The sequence below is a fragment of the Mauremys reevesii genome, linkage group 7 (assembly GCF_016161935.1).
Source record: "Mauremys reevesii isolate NIE-2019 linkage group 7, ASM1616193v1, whole genome shotgun sequence".
NCBI classification, from domain to species: Eukaryota; Metazoa; Chordata; order Testudines; family Geoemydidae; genus Mauremys; species Mauremys reevesii.
Genome location: NC_052629.1, coordinates 120,470,251 through 120,490,655, shown reverse-complemented (window position 1 = coordinate 120,490,655; position 20,405 = coordinate 120,470,251). Strand labels below are relative to the sequence as shown.

At 47.7% G+C, this 20,405-nt stretch overlaps 1 protein-coding gene across 8 annotated transcripts in view; it reads right to left on the bottom strand.

Moving 5' to 3' along the window:
• The window catches only part of ADAMTS9 (ADAM metallopeptidase with thrombospondin type 1 motif 9), a 149,514-nt gene that overhangs the window by 12,776 nt on the left and 116,333 nt on the right, over nt 1–20,405 (bottom strand). For 4 of the 8 annotated variants that reach the window (XM_039546993.1, XM_039546997.1, XM_039546998.1 and 1 more), the window contains 9 exons: nt 13,474–13,644; nt 11,398–11,592; nt 9,357–9,489; nt 9,001–9,095; nt 8,757–8,851; nt 8,530–8,663; nt 6,847–6,938; nt 3,520–3,624; nt 1,078–1,182 (listed from right to left, as the gene is read on the bottom strand). In XM_039546993.1, coding sequence (XP_039402927.1) covers nt 1,078–1,182; nt 3,520–3,624; nt 6,847–6,938; nt 8,530–8,663; nt 8,757–8,851; nt 9,001–9,095; nt 9,357–9,489; nt 11,398–11,592; nt 13,474–13,644 — 1,125 coding nt within the window. Of the gene's footprint in view, nt 1–1,077; nt 1,183–3,519; nt 3,625–5,744; nt 5,957–6,846; nt 6,939–8,529; nt 8,664–8,756; nt 8,852–9,000; nt 9,096–9,356; nt 9,490–11,397; nt 11,593–13,473; nt 13,645–20,405 lie in introns of those variants that run through there. The other 4 variants (XM_039546995.1, XM_039546996.1, XM_039546999.1 and 1 more) reach the window with 3 other exon arrangements.

Genomic DNA, 20,405 nt, shown 5'->3' with positions numbered 1-20,405 from the left:
AAGAGGACAGGGCTGTGGCTGGACTCCCCTGCACAAAGGTGAGAGCAGAGATTTCTTTGTTCCTATTACTCTAGGGGCACACAGTGCCCTCAGAGGAGCCAGAAGGGGCAGAGAAGAGGGAAAGCTATGCCTGCTCCCCCCGCACACTCCATGCACTGGTGAGCAGAGAGGGACTGGTGCACAGGAAGCACAGGCATGGTAGTGTCCTTTGTGCTGGGGGAGGTATTCTGCCTCCTGGTGCTAGCCCTGGGACAGCACAGCGCCTCACCACCCCTTTGGATGAGCTCTGACCCTCGTCCATAATCAGGCACAAAATTGACTGCCGGATCCAAACCCTCTCCCCCCTGCCACCAAAATATAATCTTTAGCAAAGTGAGATAAAAAGGTCTAGAAAGAAACACTGACATATCACACCATTGTTATGAGAGTCCAAACTGACTAGCATCAGGAGAAAGCACCAGCTCAAACACCAGTGGCATTATCCTTATCGAAGAGCGCCTGAGTTTGGACAGCACCTAGTACAATAGAATCATAGACTTTAAAGGTCAGAAGGGACCATTATAATCATCTAGTCTGACATGGTCCTGGGCCATAAGCATGGCTTCTAGGCACTATCACAATACAAATAATAAATGGTGTTATGCTGGATGGTGTGAATGGCTGCCATCAGGTGGGGCTCTGATCATGAGACCTGGTTAAATAGCAACTGGAAGAAGCAATTAATCTCCTTTTATATAGTGATGGCTAAAACAATAGAAGCCACTGCCCAAGGCATTGGGGTGCATGGCAAGCCTGAGCAAGAATTAACTGAGGGAAATAAGAAGGGTTTCTTTGGCTCTGATTGCAAACACGGCCCCAAGGGCTTGTTTGACACACCATGTGTGTGTGTGTGAAGTGAACAGACTGTGAGAGAAGCAGTGGTGAGCATGACCCTGAGAAAGATCAGAGAGACAGAGTTCCTTGGGACACATGACTGCCTAGAGAGCAGGCTTGGGAGCAAGGTAATTGCCTGCCATAGAGAAACAGGAGGTTGTGTACGTTCTTTGTAAATAAACAGGATTGCATCAAAGAATATACCTGACTTGTATCTTCCATTCTTCCGAACGGAAGCAATCCTGCAAAGCCTCGATAACTGGCTAGCCACTTGGGCCACGGAGCAACAAGAATAATAATAACCAAGCCCTAGAGCAGAAAAGTAATGCAAGGTATAAATGTTACATGCTTATGGTGACGTGGGGTTGTAGATGGGGGCTCTCTGAGGCACTGACGTCTGGATAATACCGCACACTGGAAATAATGACCAAAATCACTTCCAAAAGTTAGCACCGATTCTCAGAGTTCAAAGCATGATCAATATCTGGAGGGGGGAAGGTGTGAGAGGTGAATATCCACAGGGAACATCCACCTCCCATTGACCATGTGCTGCAAGCAATTCACACCGTGTCTGTGCAAGCCATGAAGGGCTCCATTGGATGAGATGTTGAGCACTGTGGCCCAGGTCCTGCCGGGCACGTAACTTTGATTTCAGTGAGGCTGCTCTCACGCTGCTCGGCACCTGGCTGGATGAAGCCCCAAGTATAAAGTGGGAATCTGTAGTGAGCAGAGGGCTGATCCTCACGTTCTTATTCAGGGTGCTGGCTGGAAGTTTGAAAGGTGCCTATGGGAGTCAGATGTCCAGTTCCTCTTGAAACCCACAGAGGCTCCTCTGAAAACCTTAGCCATGAACTCTAAGAGGACGCAGCCAGAAGACATTACAGCCCAAGATTGACTCTCTTCCTTAGTTCTTCTCTTCCTCTCTGCTAGCTTCAGTCTTTATCTTTTCTCACTTCCCTCACCCCATCTTCACACCTCATGCCCTGACACCCTCTTCTCCCACTCTCTGCCACCCCTTCTGCCTCTTTCTCTTTCTAAGTAATACCAGCACCACAGTTCAGGGCAACTGCACCTGTATTTCCACCTCTGTGGTCCCCCAAGGGCACCTACTCTAGGCTCCAGGCTCTTCAGCCATCACCTCTCTTGGGTGGAGACCCGTGACTGGGCCTCTCCCCCTCCTGACCGGGGTTTTTCCAGACTGCACAGTTCGCTGCTTACACGCATGCTAAGAAGCTTACCAGAGATCACCTTCCAACTCCAACAAGGGCTCTGGTTGGAGTTAGTCCTTCAAACCTCCCCAAGGGGGTTTTGAGGTTACAAGTTCATAACATGTATCAGAGGGGGAGCCGTGTTAGTCTGGATCTATAAAAGCAGCAAAGAGTCCTGTGGCACCTTATAGACTAACATGCATGCATCCGACGAAGTGGGTATTCACCCACGAAAGCTCATGCTCCAATAGTCTATAACATGCCACAGGACTCTTTGCTGCTTTTAAAGTTCATAACAGCCTCAACTCAGAACAAGACACCGACAGCGCAGATCAGCCTGTTTCTTTTTTCCGCTTGGGCCTTTGATCCCCAACCTTCGGAAACAGGTAATGAGCAGACAACAATCCCTTCCTCCGGGCCTGGCTTCAAAAGGTTGCGTTTTGGCCAACCAGCAGATGGCATTTTTATTCACCTCCTCCTAGAGATTCCCCAGGAATTCCGCGTCATGCCTATTGTCCCAAAAGATCATTCTTGTCTGCCACATTGTTCGATACAGCCCCTTGATCACCACAGCCCACAATAATGCAGAACCTCGGCATTTCATACATTGGACTCCAAAGATACTTAAACTTAATTCAGTAAGGTTTCCCAAGCATATTGCAGGAAATTGCCATGCCTGTCACAACCAGCATCTGATACTTACCAGGGATAAGCCAGCATCTAACCCTAATATCGTCCCATGCTGGACAGAGATGGACAAACATTGACTGAGTGGGTCTTTAAGATTACCTACTCTAGCAGCCAAAAGAGTTAAGCTGCTTGAGGGCAGGGACTGTCTTCTTCATTACATTTGTGCACAGTGCCTAGTGAAATGGGATCCTGATTCCTGGCTGGAGACTCTAAATGCTCCTGCAAGCAAATAATAATAGCCACACCCCCATTATTGGTTTTACTGATTAATTTCATGACCAAGAGCCCACATTATAGATAGAAAAGGCCAATGAGGTCAGATTTTGCAGCCTTTACTCAGGCAAAGCTCCTAGCAAGAACTTTTCCTGAGGCAGGGACACAGAATGTCCTGGTTCCACATCCTGTCTGGCGCAGGCTCCCTGCAGAAGGATTCAGAAGCTAATTAAAGACACGTCTGCATCAGAGTGTTCAGTGATTTCAGCTTCCCGGTTAAACAGCCCCATTAATTAATTGAAATAATTCAGATCAAGTTAAGTTTACTACGCCTGTCTTACTCCAACATACACACACACACACAGACACACACAAAGTTATGGGCTATGATTCACATATCTAATGCCTTACATTAGATTTCATTATGACATGTTGTTAGAAGAATGATTCTATGCACCATAATGTGGCACGATAATTAGGTACCTCACATTAGCAGGTATAACCAGATTCAGAATTAATATGCTCATTCTCTTACTGGGGATTTTTGAATTTCCGACACTGCGTAATTCCCCTGCGAGATCCATTTTGCTGTTTCTGTTAGCGAAAGGCCTGTTCTGTAAAGGTCAATGCTAAAGCGACCCTAAAAACATAAAACATATCGGTTATCACAAAGATGTACCTTCTGAAATGGCTAAAGCAAAACATGCATGATGTTATTCTTCACTGTTGCAAGCATGCTTCTGTAACAACATGCCACGGTGTCATTTTTCTAACAAGATCTTGCCGGCGATGTTTTCAATTTTTCCAAGCTCTGAGAGTGATTAGCACATACTGTACAAATCACAGCATGACTCAGATTAAGAATTTCTTTTCATTTGGGGCTTCAAAGGAGGGGGCTGTTTTTCCACCATTGGCCAGCTGAGGGCACTCTTGGCCTTCCCATTGCAAGCTGCAGAACCTGCTATGCTTCAGCAGCTCCTGGAAATGGAACAAAACTGTATCCAACTCAACCTCACTTCATAGCTTTTTTTCCCTCCCTTCTCACCTGCAGAGGGCATCCATGTCCTTATTTTGTCCTAACCGCCCCCCCCACCCACCCCAACTTAAATAAAAATCAAAACTCTGTTTTGTTTGGTCTTTAGCTATGTCCTTAACTTAACTGTCTTGTTTTTTTCCAGAAGCAAAAAATGCTCACAAAATTAAGGGGTAAGTCTGCACTTGATGCCCATGCATAACTCCCATTGGCAAATGCCCACCTGACTTTGTGCTTTGAAATACCCCTTTCCACCTAACCCAAAGTCCGTGAACCTGCCGGCTGTTATCTCAGCCTGACCCGGAGTCTGAGATGGCTGCTCTGCTAGGAAAAGGCAGACCACGGCTAGCTGTGCTCAATGTATTCGCTTCCTCGGCAATGTGAATTTCCAGTTAAATGCCAAGTATCTACTTAGGTGGAGAGAAATCAACATTCCTGAAGTAACAGGTCAATCCCTGAGACGTGGTGCTGTACAGAAAGACATCCGCTCCAAAAGTTGGAAGGCAAGGAACTGGAGAGACTTCTCTTCCGCTGTCAGCTTCCTGGACTCCTTATTCACTAAACCTCGCTCCCAGACCCTTCCCCTATTGAGAAACAAGTTCTTACTATCGGAACTGATCATTTGTTATTCTTACTCCAGAATTCGACAGTGTTATAAGCTGGTTGTGCTGGAAGCTGATAACACCTAGGAGGCTAAATGAGGCACCTGTAACATAATGTAAACTAGCCTTCCACTGACATATTGTATTTCAATATGGTGTATATCACGCCACACGTCAGGGTGAAGCTACTACATGCTAGCAGGAGTGGCAGAAGGTCCCTAAAAGTGGGGGGGCTACTGAACGGAGGCTCTGCCCCCCCTCCGGAGGCCCCACCCCCACACCAACCCTTCGCCCATCCTTGCACCACCCTTCCCCCCTAAGATCCTGCCCCCCACTCACTCCCCTCCAGCCTCTCCTTCCCATCGCTAGGTAAAAAGTGGGAGGGCCATGGCCCCCGGTCCCCATTCCGGCCCCCCTGCATGCTAGAGCATTTCCAAATGTGCATATTGGTCACAACCACACTTCTCCACCTCACCGGGCCTGTCCTTCCCTCCTGTCCACAAACATCTCCACACGTGGCCCCTTTGCTCTCCTCTCCCTCTGCTGTGTGTGCCCCGCGCACTGCTCCCCTGCGGCGGAGACCAGAAGATATCCCAGACTTCAGTAGATTGATCGATTCTGCCTTCAGCGCCACCATCTTCCTTGCCAAACAGCTCTACTGCTCACTGGCTGCACCTGTGCCCACAGCCCCCCGGCCCCTTTCTGCTTCTGACTCTCAACTTCCTCTTGCTTGCATTCTCTGGGGGAACGCGTGTGTTAGCTGAGGAGGCCTCTCTCCACTGCCTTCCACTTGCCTCAGTCCTCTTCACACACCTTTCCCAGCACTGTCTTCTTCAACCTGGTCTCCAGCTTGAGGTGTGTGTCTCGCTCCTCTCTCATAAATCCCCCATATCCTTCCAACTCTGAACCTTCCTCTTCCATCTGCTCTCCCTCCTCTTTAACCACTCTCCCTTCGCCTTCAGATATGCCACATTTCCTCCAGCCCCTGAAAACCTTCCTGCAAGCCTCATGACAAGCCCATCTCCATCCTCCATTTTGCCTCTAGGCTTCTCAAGTGCATGATCCCTGTTCCTGCTCACCTGACTTCCTTCTCCTTGATCTGCTGTTTGGCTCTGTCCCCTTCCCAGCCACACCTCCTCTTTGGTTGCATTCTTCTTGGCTTGGCTGGTAAAGCTGTCCTCTCTCTCTATGCCGTAGCACTCTGTGACTGTGCTACCTTGATCTCCATCCTTGTTCTCCAGCCGCTCCTCTCTCACTAGTGCAGAAGTCCCTCAGGGTTCCCTGATTGGCTCTCCCCTTTTCTCTTTGTACGTTCAGCCTGTGAGCCCTCAGCCACTCTAGCAGTATGAAGCATCACTGTTATGCTGATGATTCACAGATCTGCTGCTCCACCCCAGACCCACCCCTGTAGTTCAGTTACATCACACATCTCTGACTGTCTCATACTGTGGTTTTCAACCCTGGGGGTCCACAGACTATGTCTAAGAGGTCTGAGAAAGGTTGTCGTTGCCAGAGAACAGTGGTTTTCAACCTCTGGTCTGCACACCCCTGGGGGTCTGCAGACTATGGCTAAGATTTCCAAAGGGGTCTGCACCTCCATCCAACATTTTTTAGGGGTCTGCAAATGAAAAAGGTTGACAACCACTGATCTAATAGCTCAACCTAGCAGAAGACTGGTTCAGAGCTTAAGGTGCTAGCTAGGGATTTGGGAGATCCAGGTTCAATTCCCTACTTCGCCACAGACTTCCTGGGCAGGGCACTTAGTCTCTTTGTGCCCCACCTGAAAAGTGGGGGTAACAGCACTGCCCTATCTCACAGGGCTGCTGTGAGGATCAATGCATTAAAAAAGCAAGGTGCATAGACACTACTGTCCAATATCCAAGATTGATAGATCCCACCAGTGCAAACTGAATCAAGCAAAACCACCCCAATCTTTTTTTTTTTTACCCTTGTTTCCCCTTTATTGTCAATTCTCTCTCCCCATGTTGGGCTGTTGGATCAGGCTTTATGGAATGTCTCTTTCTGAACCCTGCTGGTTGTCTCCCAACAACCCAATGGCTGTTTGCAGAACAGAAAGTACACTTTGTACAGACAAAAGAAAGTTTCAGACCGCTGAGATGAGAATGTGACAGTTGTTGGAGTTGGGCTGACGTGATCAAGAGTAATTAATAGAAAGTCTGAACATAATAAATGGAACCAGTCCCTAAGAAATGTTATTGTCAAATACCTGTGGGCATTTGGCCGCACTGTAGCAGTCCCCCGCAGTGGCATAAGGAACAGGTCGTCCATCATGTGTCCGTGCAAACTGTAAATCAGTTGCTGAGAAAATTATTTGGTGAACAGCATAGAGAGGGCAGATGGAGAGAGAGAGAAATTTGAACACGTTATTTGCTAACCAGTACATCTAGGAAATTTGCTTTTATACGTTTATCTAGGGAGTTCAGCAAAATCTTTTCTCTTAGCTTTGCAGCAGTAAAACCCCAATTCAGCAGGATGCTTAAGAACATGCGTAACATTCCACACACGACTAACGCACTGAACAGAGTGAGATTCCTCGCATATTGAAAGTTGCGCATGTCTTCAAGTACCGTGATGAATTTGACTGTGTAGAAACAACAGCTAACACGGACATAATGGTTTTATTCTCACAGCAGAAAATTTCCCAGTAACCCGAACCCACCAGTAACACAAAACACATGAACATCTAAAGCGTATATTTTCCCTTAAACAAAACACGGTATTGGAACAGAACAAAACTGTTGTTTCAAAGTTAGAAGGGCTTAGTGAAAAATGCCAGCTGATTGATTTCAAATAACGTACAACTCAACAAAATCAGACTGGGATTTTCAGAGGAGACTATGGAGATTAAATGACCATTTCCTTTTGTATTTCGATGGGACTGGGGTGTCTCATCCCCTTAGGCTCCTTTGAAAATCTGAACCTCCTGGTTTCTATAGCTCACAGGGGCGGGGATATTGCCAGGGTGCCTAGCAATTTGCAAAGGAAGTGATAGCAATCACGTGAGACTGGTTTATTTGGCTGATTTAAAAATCTGCAATCTTTGCCCCCTCAACGCCAGTACTAATCCTATGTTGCATTTTTTAAATATTTACTGAAAACTGATACCCAGCCAAATTCTACCCTGAGATGTAGGTGTGTGGGGCTCCTCTTCGAGTCAGTCTAAATGGGCCATCGGACAAGCACCCCCAGCTCACCCAGCGTCCATGGGCATGGCAGGCATAGGATTTATATGTCCCATCCTCCTCCCACTGAAGCCAATAGCACAGCTCCCATCGCCTTCAACAGGAGTAAGTTTGGTTCCCTACGGTTGGCTCAATGCCTACTGAAGTCAAGGGAAATACCTTGTTTTCCCTTGTACAAGGGAAAGTCCTATTGACTTCAATGGCCATTGGATCAGGCCCTTAAAGATCGCAGAGTTCAGTTCCAACTGCACTAATGGGAGTTATATACTGGAGTGCTCCATGCAGGGATGAGCATCCCTGGGGCCCCATCCGGCAACTGCCGCTAATGGCATGTGTGAGTGAGAGAGAGAGAGACGCAGGGCCAGGCTCTCCAGGGCTATATTTACCATTCGATTCCAATTTAATATAAAAATATCAACAAACCAACACATAAACCAGGCTGAGTTCACAGCCAGGTAACAGATAATTCAAAGGAATGAGAAAACAGTCATGATTCTGTGTTTTTTCCTGTCTCAAGGTGATATAGTTTAATCATTCCTAGTGCCCCTAAACTGCTTTTCAGGGTAAAGATCTGATGATTTGGGGTGACCGGGTATAAAATGAAAGCAGGTCTTTCACAAGACAGCCCAAGAACACGGCACACTGAATTCCCTCTCTCTGTCTGTACTTACAGCTCCATTTGGGTAAAAGGCCCTGTTTTTACTCACTTATTATCTGCATTGTGTTCAGGTCCAGCCTGACTTTGCTGAAGGCAGAAAAACCAGCTGCTGTGTAATCTTTCCTACACTGGCAGTCTTCTCGTCTGCTCCCGTTATACGGACATTCAGTCGGGTTATGTAATCTAAATCAAAAGAAAACCCTTTCTACTCATGACAGGAAAAGATTGCCATGGAAAACAAAGCAGCATGAAGCTCAGAGCCAAGAGATTGCTTACCTGTAGCCGTACACTTCAGAGAAATTCTCCGCATACCCACTGACAAGCGTCACATACTCTTTTGGGCTGTCAGTCTGCATCCCAGCACAATATATCTGAGAGTGACAGAGATCATAATTTTGTCAGGCACTGACTGTGAAAAGCATGTGACTAGAAAACTGACGGTGGGAAATGCGTAAGTGAAGAGTGCACACAAGATAATCTTGCAGCTCTAAGAAATGCGGACTAGGTTGCCGAAACACACCTTTAATATCCTTCCTTTGACTTTAAGGTAATATTCACCATCTTCAATGACACCTTTGAGTCTTTTAACATCTTGGCAGCTGCTTGGTAATTCACCTGAAATGACACCGAAATAGTTGTAGTCAAGTAGTCATTGTAGATCACCATTCCTTCTGGGAGCGCTTAGGGCCTGATCCCGGGAAGCATCTAAATATGCTTAACTTTAAGCATGGGAGTGGTTCCAAGGAAACCACACACAGGTTCAGCGCTTTGCCGAATCAAGGGCCCGATGCGGGAAGTGCCAAGGACTGCAGCCCTCAGGCGCTCGGTGCCTCTCTGGCCCCACCGTAAGTGGAAAGCACCATTCCGTAGACTTACAGTCATAGATGTTGTGACACGTCCTCCTCTCTTCAGGTTTTAAATCAGCATGGCACAAAGAGCTCGCCTGGTCATCGTTGGTCAAGCATTGCACTGACCGGTGCATCACTCCAATGCCACAAGTCACCGAGCACTATCAAATAAAACACCGTAAATCCTGTGCCATTACTGGTGCTTACGTTGCTAGGCAGGTAAAACACAGACCGTTGGTTGGTGAAGATCAGATTGCCAGCATAGCATGTGAGCACACGCTGAACTTTAGACACACAAGGAGACCCATAGTTTCAGTGGGACTACTCATCAGCCTTAAAGTGCTTTGCTGGATTGGGGCAGAAATGGTTCAAGTGAACAATATGCTCAAGCAAAGAGTCCCAGAGGCTGCTCGTTCCACTTGCTCAACCCAGTGGATTGACATTGTTTCGCATCAGCAGGGATGCACGACAGAGAAACATTCATTAGGGAGCCAGAATCCAAGCAAGTCTCTGCTTACGAATGTGAAACTCTGCTCCAGGTCACAGAAAGGCCCCTTTGAACAAACATGGGTTCATGTATGATTTCATATGCAAACTGTGCAAGAGATCAGGTGAAATGGTAGCTACACCTGGGCTCTCTTTGAAACCCAAACTCAAAAGGAAACTCAGGGGTAAGGACTGAAACCAAAGGAAATGTTTACACCAGATCCTGTAAACAGAAACCATCCAGTTTTGAGCAGCTCGAGGCCTGAATTTTCAAAAGCCATGAGTGCTTTTGGATGCTCTCCATGTTTGGGTGCCCAACCTGGGACATCTTAAAAGGACCAGTGCTCCCATTAAGTTTTAAAAATCAGGCCCATTTACGGTGTCTCAGGATGGGCAACCAGAATCACTAGTTCCTGTTGAAAATGTATTCCTAACTAGTGCACAGTCAGATGGCGAAAAGGTTCTTCACGTGTTAGAGCCAATCACAAATGATCAATTTGTGCCTATCCCTGGGTCACAGTGGTCACTCTGTATCAGTCCCTGAACCATAACATTTCAATGGGAGCAGAGTGGGGCCAGGATTTGAACAAAGCTGAGAATTATTTCCACACTAAATTATTTTGAAAATCAAAGGCTGGCAAAGCCATGGTAGTTTACAATGGTTGGTAAGGACAATAGAGGAAACCAACAGCCACATTTTTACTTTCTGAAGTGTGTGTAACTCCCAAAAGAAGTTCTATTAACTCAGACAAATTTCACAATGTTTTGCTTGACTCAATCCTCATAAAGATTTGATACATATCCTTATATGCCTGAGATGTGTTAATGAATCAAAGCCATTGGGGAACATAACGTTTCAAAGAATGGCGAAGTCTTCAAATGTGAATTGTCGTCTTTTAACTAAAATCTGATCTGGTGGTTTAGGATCCAGAAAAGGTTTGGCACTATAATAATTGTACACTGAAAGGCTAGATTCTTTTCACTGCTCTATCATAGCACTTGAAGTAAGGGGAGAAAGGAAAGTGTAATTCTTTGTGTGTTGATGCTCAAAATTTGTCCAAATTTTGGTGTATCAATTATTCACCTATTAAGCCTTGAACATCCACGTGAGTGAATTTCATTCCAAAACACATGGCTAACCATCGCTTTTGCTAGATCCCAGTCAAAAGATCACTTCCTCCTTTTTGCCCATCTGTGCAAAGGCTGCTGGGATATACAAGCTACCTGGGATGGCAAGAGTAAGACACGCAGAGCACAGAGGGGAGCTGGGAGGAAGCGATCTGTGCAGTCTTGCTAAGACAGAAGGGGAGAGCAGAAAGGAAGGGCCATAGGGATCAGAGAACCATTGATGGTTCTCAGTCACCTGGCTTCAGCAGAGCTGATCATCGGAGCTGTCAGCTGTTTGACTGCTGGGTGTGGGACCCTTGGGAACAGACTCATAGGCTAAAGCTGCCATTGCCTGAATGTGTGTTAACCAACGCATCAATTTCGGGCCAATGTTTTGACCCACCGGCTCAACTTCAACCTCTCTCGCCCCTTGGTAATACTGCCTCTCTCCAGGCACAACGCAACATTAAACTTACGCTTCCCCAGTTGCCAACTCGCCATGTTGCCAAAACTGGACATTCCCCAAGGTAGCATGTGTGGACATTTGGTGGCTGGGTGCCAGGGCAGTTGTCTGTATTCTGGTAACCGTACTCGTAATGGTCCTTCTCGGTGTAAATTTCACTGCACGAGACCAGCCTTTGCTTATAGCCCTTGCCGCAGGTCACAGAGCACTGGGGAAATGAAGGAGTTTGGTTAACGTTGTACATGGGCGCACACAGCGTGTCTTTGACAAACAGGGGAAAAGAAAGGCTAGCTTGAATTTTATGCCAGTTATGGCGGTGGTGCGGGGGAAGGGATACTATATGCTTGTGCTCAGAATGATCAATAAATGACCGGCACGCCTTAAAGCACAGCACTGAAGTGGCTGCTGATTATTGTAGTGGCCACTGGCAACCTACAAAGCCAAGTGCTAAAATTAGCTGTGGGTCACACTCTGACCCCCCTTACTCCCTCTGAATGGTAGCTCAGTTCACAAGTAGTCTCATTTGGACAGATCCTCGGCTGCTATAAATCTGCGTGCGTGAGTCCACTGATGTCAGTGGGACTCCTTGTGCCATACGGTATTTCTCTTCACGAGTAAGGGGAGCAGTGTGTGGTCCTCTGCGATCAGTAAAACGCTGCTGTGAATCTGTGTTGTTCTACAGGATTTTCAGAAAAGGTGGGGGGTAAATGCCTGCCCTGTACCACTGGAATGAAGATATGCTAGGAGGCTACAGGAGAATGGACGATGTTTTGGCTGCAATTCTGTAGCGTTCCCTTTATAGGCTATGAATTCAGCAGCAGTTGGGGTGAATACATTGTTGATCTGTGCGATAACATAGGCCCTGATTCTGAAAACATGCACACATGCAACTTTATGCATGTGAGTAACCCCATGGCACTGGCTAAATGTAAGCATGTGCATAAGTGTTTGCAGGATTGGACCCACAGTAGTCTACTGAAGCAGATACTTTGGTAGATCCTCTCATATTTGAAGGAACATTTTTCCAGAAAAAACATTTGGCACTTGAAGAATGCTGGGTCATAAGCTGGTCCTCCCAAAAATCTCTCTCTCTATCTCTCTCCCCTGTATTTTCTTGGGCTCCTCCCCATCTCACCTTTTACCATTTCTTTCTCTCTCTCTCTCTCTCATCTCTGCTGTGTCAGCAGCAGCCTTGTCAGTTTCCTCTGTTGCTCTTCCAAGTGGAAAGTACTCCACTTGATGCAGAAAGAAACAATCTGCGATTAGTTTGTTTCCTTCTGCAGTGAGCTCTGGCTCCAAAGGGAAGAAGACGCCTCCTCCTTCATGCTTTACTCACTCGCACGAGTAGCCCTATGAGTGGGGTCAGGAAAGCGAGCAGGAGTGGGCTCTCAAATGCTACGGTATGCAGGATTAAGAGAAGGATCTGGTAATTATGCTGATCTTCGAAGGCCAGATTCTAGGCTGATGAAATTGGTGTAGCTCCACTGAACTCAATGGAGTTATACAGATTCTCACCAGCTAAGGATCCATTTCTAGTGGAACTGTGCAAACAAGAGGCCATGGTTTGACTGGGTTCACTTATGTTACGTGTACCAGGGGAATAAAAACATATTTAATCTACACTGTACAGTAGGTGGAATCCATGTGGGAATAAAAACACTTCAAGTTATCAACCAGGACCGAACTGGAAACTGATCTTTACTTTTTAATATCCTCTCTTTTGTTCCTCTCTCTCACAGAGAAACTACACAGAAAGAAACAAACTAATGATTAGTATCCAGCACCGTGCTGCCAGCAGTAATTACTGCTCCAGCACATCAACCCAGGCTTTTCTTGGCGGGGAGAGGGGGCAAAGGGATGGTGCTCCTGTGTGGAAAGACTTGAGTTTTTTGGTGACATTTGCCCCAAGCTGAGGATCAGCGTCACTCCATCCAAGCCAAGGAACTCCATTAATTTGCTCCAGCTGAGGGTTTGGCTCTGTACCCTACTCAGAGGGCACATTCAGACCCCGATCAGACTAATGATGTTGAGGGTCCCAGTCCAATCAGCAGAATGACAATCACTGCGGTAGATTCCCTATGGGGCTCACCTCAGACCACTCCCCTGTAATCCAGACGTACTCGCAAGGCGGTAAATTGCAGCTCTCCCTATCAGAGGGGCGCTTGCTCGCATCACAATTCACGCTGTCCTCCTCTTGGTTATTCTGATTCACGCACACAACTTTCCGGTATCGGGACCCTTCCCCGCACGTTTTCATGCACTGCCAATAAATGAGAGAGGTCAGCACAGATGTCCCAGAACTTCATTTTAATTCACGTAGTGACGCAAAAACATTTTCCCAGTACAAATGATAAACTAATGGTACTTATGAATGCTGTCGCTTTCTATTATTAGTTATTTGTTTCAGAGGTAGCGACTAGCGGCCACAACTGAGATCAAGGCCCCACTGTGCTAGGCACTGCACAAACTAATAAAGAGAAAGAGCCCAGGTCTTGAAGAGCAAACAATTACATAGTAGGGCTGCCAATTTTGGTTGGATGTATTCCTGGAGGTTTCATCACAGGACATAATTTTTAATTAAATATTCGTCTTTAATTCCTGGAGACTCCAGGCCAATCCTGGAGGGTTGGCAACCCTACTGCATGAACAAGACAAAGGGTGGAAGGGGAAACAGAGGCACAAAGAGGCTGAATGACTTTCAAAGGGTCACACAGCTAGTCAGTGGAAGAGCTGGGTATATAACAGAGGTTTTTTGATTCCCAGTCCAGTGCCCTACCCACTCACTAGACCCTACCTGCCCCTTATTGTCTTTCTAAAATGCCTATTTTATATCCAATTAATGTAAAATAGGGTTTTGCTTCCTTATTGGCCACCCTTATTTTGAGACTAGGAATTGTTCAGGGGCTGCTCGCAGCCTGATGTAACAAGAGTTGGCAAGAGTCAATAGGGCGGCACTGGTTAGTTTTTAAACGCTGGTGGATCCAATTTGTCCTTGGCTACCTTGCGCAACCCCGACGGAAGAATTAACTTCAGTGTGGGTTTATGTATTTAGATTTAGCCAACAATATACTGAGGAGAATGGCAGGTAAGCAGTAAGGTAAGAATGGCAGGTAAGTGGAGGGTAGACAGAATGTGCATGGAACAATGAGGGGAAGATAAACTTGGGACTCTCTCGTTGATGGACTGGCTGGAGAATGCACATTTGAGGAGGGTTGGAGATGTGATAAGAATGGGAGAAGAATGACCGGCAAAGAAAGCACTGGAGGAAAGGGACTGCAATGGAAGACAGAGGATACAATGGAAAGACTCTGCCAAGAGAAGACTGAAGAGAAAAGGATTTGAACTCCAGGGCCTATAACCATAGGGGTAGGTTGACTTCTATATTTGGGGAGACAACTCCAGCCAGGCCAACGGGGCCGCTTGTGGGGGGCAAATTCTGCACATTTCTGAGACTCACAGTTTGGAGGAGCAATGCTCCCCCATAGCCCTCCCCAAACTATGTGCAGGCCTATAACCTGCGCCATGAACCAGGAGGAGTGGCAAATAATCATGGGCACCTCTGACACCATGGAAACGGGAAAAGGAGTTGAGAAGTGAAATGAGGTTTATGTATTTAGATTTATTAAAAAGCACCTATCACCAATATTAAAAAATAAAAAATGATTTGTGTCCTACACAAAAGATGGGAGCCCAGGGAAGGACTCTAGAAGAAAGGTTCCTCAATGATTGCTCATTTCGAATAATAAGCCAGCTACGTACAGTACGCATCTGGCACCCTTTACAACAATATTTCAGCGCTTCACAATCTTGAATATATTTATCCTCCCCACATCCTTGTGAGGCAGGGCAGGGCAGGGCTACCACCCCCATTTTACAGAAGGGGAACTGAGGCACAGAGAGACTATGCAACTTGCTCAAAGTCTGTGGCAAAGCAAGGACTTGAACCCAGGTCGCCACTCGACAAGAGCCCTAACCTCTGGACCAGCCTTCGTCCACTGCCCTACAACCAAGCAACTCAACCCTTCCTGCAAGGCCTAGGAACCTTTGTAACATACCCCAAAGCTTAACAAGACTTGGGCTTTGTTGGGCCAAAAGTAGGGGGAAGTGAGACTTCCAGAGTGAAGCAGAGCCACCCGGGGGTGGCAAGTGGGGCAATTTGCCCCAGGCCACGGGCCCCTGCGAGCCCTGGCCCAGTGGCGGTCCGGGTCTTTGGCCGGCATTTTGGCGGCAGGGGGCCCTTCAGTGTTGCCAAAGACGCGGAGCGACTGAAAGGCCCCCTGCCGCCGAAATGCCCCGCGAGCCTTGGCCCGGCAGCGGTCCAGGTCTTCGGCGGTATATCGGCGGCGGGGGGGGCCCTTCAATTGCTCCGGGTCTTTGGCAGCATTTCGGCGGCGGGGGGCCCTTCAGTGCTGCTGAAGACGCAGAGCGACTGAAGGGCCCCCTGCCGCCAAAATGCCGCTGAAGATCCGGACCGACGCCGGGTGAGTACAAGCGCCGCTGCTCCCCCACTTTGCCCCAGGCCCCCTGAATCCTCTAGGCGGCCCTGGAGTGAAGGGAGCCTGTCAGCTGGCCCCTTTCTTTTAAACCTGGGGTCTGTCAGCTCCTCTGATTGCAAACGCCACGTTACCCCCGAGGGAGAGGAGCCCTCTCTCTCTCTCTCTCTCTCTCACAGCCTGGGCCCAAATCACGGAGGGCTTCCTGGCTCAAAACCAACATTTTAGACTCCACTTAGAATCTGACTGGAAGCCGGTGCAGACCTGGGAACATCAGCACAGCACGTTCACCGTCTGATGGAGCAAGCAGCCTTCTGAGCTAATTTACGTTTACAAAAGATCTGGAGGGGTAGTCCCCCGGGGGGGTGCACTGCAGCCGTCTTGCCTCGAGGGGACCCAGGCATGGCTCATTGGAGCAAGGCCCGCATTTCGAAGGGAAGGTCGTCCCTGGTTTCCCAAGCACTGGTGAAGAAAAAGCAGCCCTACTGAGACTGCTTGGACTGTGGGAGGGCGACAGAGAGCAGAACAGGAGCTCTTCATCAGCCAAAACACGCTAGGCAAACAGGTCTTGTGTACACGCTTTACCCACCTTTGGCTGGGCTCTGAAAATCCCTTGATCAATGGATGGAGAGGTTCACCACTGCTCCTGAAAGGGCCTTTCCAGACATGTTAAGGCCCAGTCATTCAGCCCTCTCTGTGGCACTACTCCCATGAATAAGGGCTGGAAGAGCAAGCGCCTAACTGAGCTTAAAGGTTAAAGTGAGGGGAATGGGCAGCTCCCCAACCCATGCTAAAAGCAGAAAGAGAGCTCCCCTTCTCAGCTTGGCTTGAGTAAAGCGGGCTCCCCTCTCTCCTCCTTGACTGGTGCCTTGAGAGGTCCCCCTACTGCTTCAATCTGGTTTAACCACTGCTGCTACAATGCACAATGCCAAGCCCAGCAAATGCTTTCTAAGCCTTCTGCAGCCACAGGAGGCAAACCGGACTCGTCTCCTTGTCCTCTGTTAGTGGAGAAACACTCCGGTCACAGGGTCGTGCTGAACTAGGGCATGGCTCCTTCCTGCACTCACACACATAGAATGCGCTTTGGGAAGAAAACCTACCAAAAATATGGAAGGGTCAGAGCCATTGACAGCAGAAAAGTCAAAATAATAAATTACCAGAAGCTGCTAAGCTTTCAGCTACCTGGAGTCGTTAACAGGCCATTTCTTGAAATTATCATTGGATATAACGTGCAGGAATTGTCTTCCTCTAAGCAAATTCAATCGGACTGCACGCACACGCACAAATCTACATGCCAAGTTACCTAGGGTTTCATCCAGCTAGCTTCACCATTTGTACATCATTTTCAAGATCTCTGAACCAGTCACTGCTTTCCTATGATGAGCGAGATCTACCAAGTACACCTAGGCGAAAGGCAGTATGATCAGAGCCTTTTGTTTTTAATTAGCTGTCAGAACCCAGACTGCAAATTATTTCTTGAGAAGGCTGAAATAAAATGTCAATAAGTAGAAGTGCTGTGGTTACGAGCAGCATAGCCCTTTGGATGCAGAGGGCTCGCAGGAAATGCAAGTTAATGCTCAACATCAATATTTAGTAAATAGTAATCATGCAAAACTGCAAACAGCCCCACCCAGCAGCATTTATTTTGGAGGAGTCATTTAGCAGCTCTGAGGCAAGAGTCAATATTAAAAAATCTGCAGTCTGGCAAAAGACCCCACGGGCTGCATGTGCTTTCAACCTTATTTACTCTCCTGTTGTAAGTCCCTAGAGTGGAAATTTCCCCTAGGTCTGAACTGAAATGTAGCACTCCTAAGGGGAACAGAATAATTTGCTTGACTGTGATTTCCCCAGAGGGCGAACCAAATGTGCTGTATTTGCCCTTCTCAGGTATCACCTCATGGTATAAGTAGAGAACTCCTTTAAATTACATTACTGGATTCCCTAAGCACAGTCAACAAAAAGCATTAATTGTCACCTTTCCAATGCAGCCATAGTGCTCCACTCTAATTAGGGAGTTTCTGCAGAAACCTGGGAATAAGTTGTATGATTTTTAAGCTAGACTGATGCCAGCACCAGTAAATGAAGAGAAACTTCATATAATACCAGCAATAATACCACAAGCAACAGGTACTGGAAGCCCCCTTGCTAGGCTGCAACATGTACTAGAAAAAGTTCAGACTGTCACATTGTCCAAGACGCAGAAGAATCCTCAAACATGACTTCCAGTTTGCCCTTAGATGCCATGGGAAAAAGACAAAGTGACTGATAGATACAGTGACAGTATATTGCCATATTGTGTTATTAATTTTTAACTTGAGAGGAAAGAGGGTCTTGCAGTTAAGATACATGGACTGAGACCCAGGAAATGAGATTCCAGTTCCTGGCTCTGCCACAGATTCCACGAGTGACCCTGGGCAAATCGCTAAATCTCTCGGTGCCTCAGTTGCTCACCTGTAAAATGAGGAACCTTGCCATGTACTACCCTAAAGGGCAAAAGACCTGGGCAAAGAGGAAGGGGAAGCAAGTCTAATGCATCTCCTGCCTTTCTTCTGTCTTGTCTATTTCGGCTCTGATTCAGCAAGATACTTAAGCAGGCGCTTAACTTTAAGCTCATGAATAGAGCTGGCCAAAAAAATTAACTTTTTCCCCCACCAAAAAAATTGCAGCTTTAGGTCAACTGAAGCATTTTTTTTCCATGTCAAGCAAGCAAACAAAACAAAAAAAGTAAAAAACAAAATCAGAACATTTTGTTTTGACATTTTTCAGTGGGCATTCTGCCTAAGTCAGCACTGAAATTTTCTCCTGAAGTAACAAATGCCAGAAATACACAATTTCAGATATATATCTATATCTATCTATCTATATATCTATCTATCAGAAATTGTGTATTTCACCCTTATGCAAGAATGCTGCAAAAAAATGGAAATTATATATATATGCTGCAAAAGAATGGAAATTCTCTCTCTCTCTCTCTCTCTCTCTCTAATTTCCATTCTTTTGCAGCATTCTTGCATAAGGGTGAATGTACAAATTCTTTCCCTCCCAATTTTGTCCTTTTCCTTTTGGTCCCACCTAGGGTGACCAGATGTCCCGATTTTGTAGGGACAGTCCTGATATTTGGGGCTTTGTCTTATATAGGTGCCTATTTCCCCCCATCCCCTGACCCGATTTTTCACATTTGCTATCTGGTCACCCTAGTCCCACCCCCATTTCGTCCTTGAAATTAACAGGCCTTTTCTACTGACATCTGTTTCATGGAATCACTGAGTAGAAGGCCAGAAGGGAACACACAGCATGATCTCCCCTCAGGCCCGCCGACAGCAATTCCAGACCCCAAGGCAGAACAGTCAGTGGGTCCCCTAGAAAGGGATGGCTGAGGTTTGATTCATGCAGGACGGGCTGGAGCCGGGCCCCAGGCTGCTGCTGGCCCGTGGCCACATGGGCGTGGAGCTGGACCACGTGCGGTGGCTGGTGCAGGCACGTACAAGCCACGGAGTTGGTCCGCCTGACATTTGGGTGGTGCTGCACCTGCGCTGGCTGGTGCCCAGCGAGCTTCCAGCTGTGCTGCTGGGTGCGCTTTTCTGGCACGGCCAGGGCTTCCACCTGCCCGCCCGGCTGCCTTCACCACTGCCAGTTTTGAGCCACCAACTCCGTGGGTGCTCGAGGACTGGAGCACCCACAGGAAAAAATGGTGGGTGCTGAGCACCCCCACCGGCAGCCCCACTACCAGAACCTCCCCCTCCCCGCAGCGCCTCCAGCCCTTTGCCGGGCCCCGCTGATCAGCGCCTCCCCCCGCTCCCAACAGCTACCGCTTGCCACAGATCAGCTGTTTCTCGGCATCTGGAGGCACTGGGGCGGGAGGGGGCAAGAGCAAGGGGGCAGCATGTTCTGGGGGAGGGGGCGGAACTGGGCGGGCGCAGGAAGAGGCGGGGCCTTGGGGGAAGGGTGGAGTAGGGGGGGGTCAGGGCAGAGCCGAGGGGAGCACCCCTCCCCCTCCCCGCAGATTAGAAACTAGGTGCTGGCCATGCACGCCTAGGAGCCCTGTGGCCTTCCCATGGGGTTTAAAAGGGCCTGGGGCTCCCGGCTGCCGCTACTGTGGCATCAGCCCCCCAGGCCCTTTTAAAACTCCCAGGCCCCTGCAATTGCCCCTTTTCCCCCCGTCAGCAGGCCTGTCTCCCCTATATCAGAGGCCACCAACACCATACAGCACCTGCCCACTCAATCCAACCACTTCAGCATCCTCAGTGCTGTAAGAAGCCAGAAGAGTTAATTAACCGATATAACAAGAGACGGTTTCCAGGATGTTCCCTATGGCTTTTCACTGGCAAGCCTAGAGCGGTGTTTTAAAAAAGGAAGACTAAACAATGCTTGACAAGCTCCCTGTAAAAAATGAACTCAGAAAGTGAAGGGTGCTGTAATGTTATTTTAGGTCATGCCATTCGTGTCAGTTTGGGTTTACTGCATTACTTGTTCAGAGCATACTAAAGCAATCTGTGCCTTAGCCCTATGAATAACATGCAAGCTATAG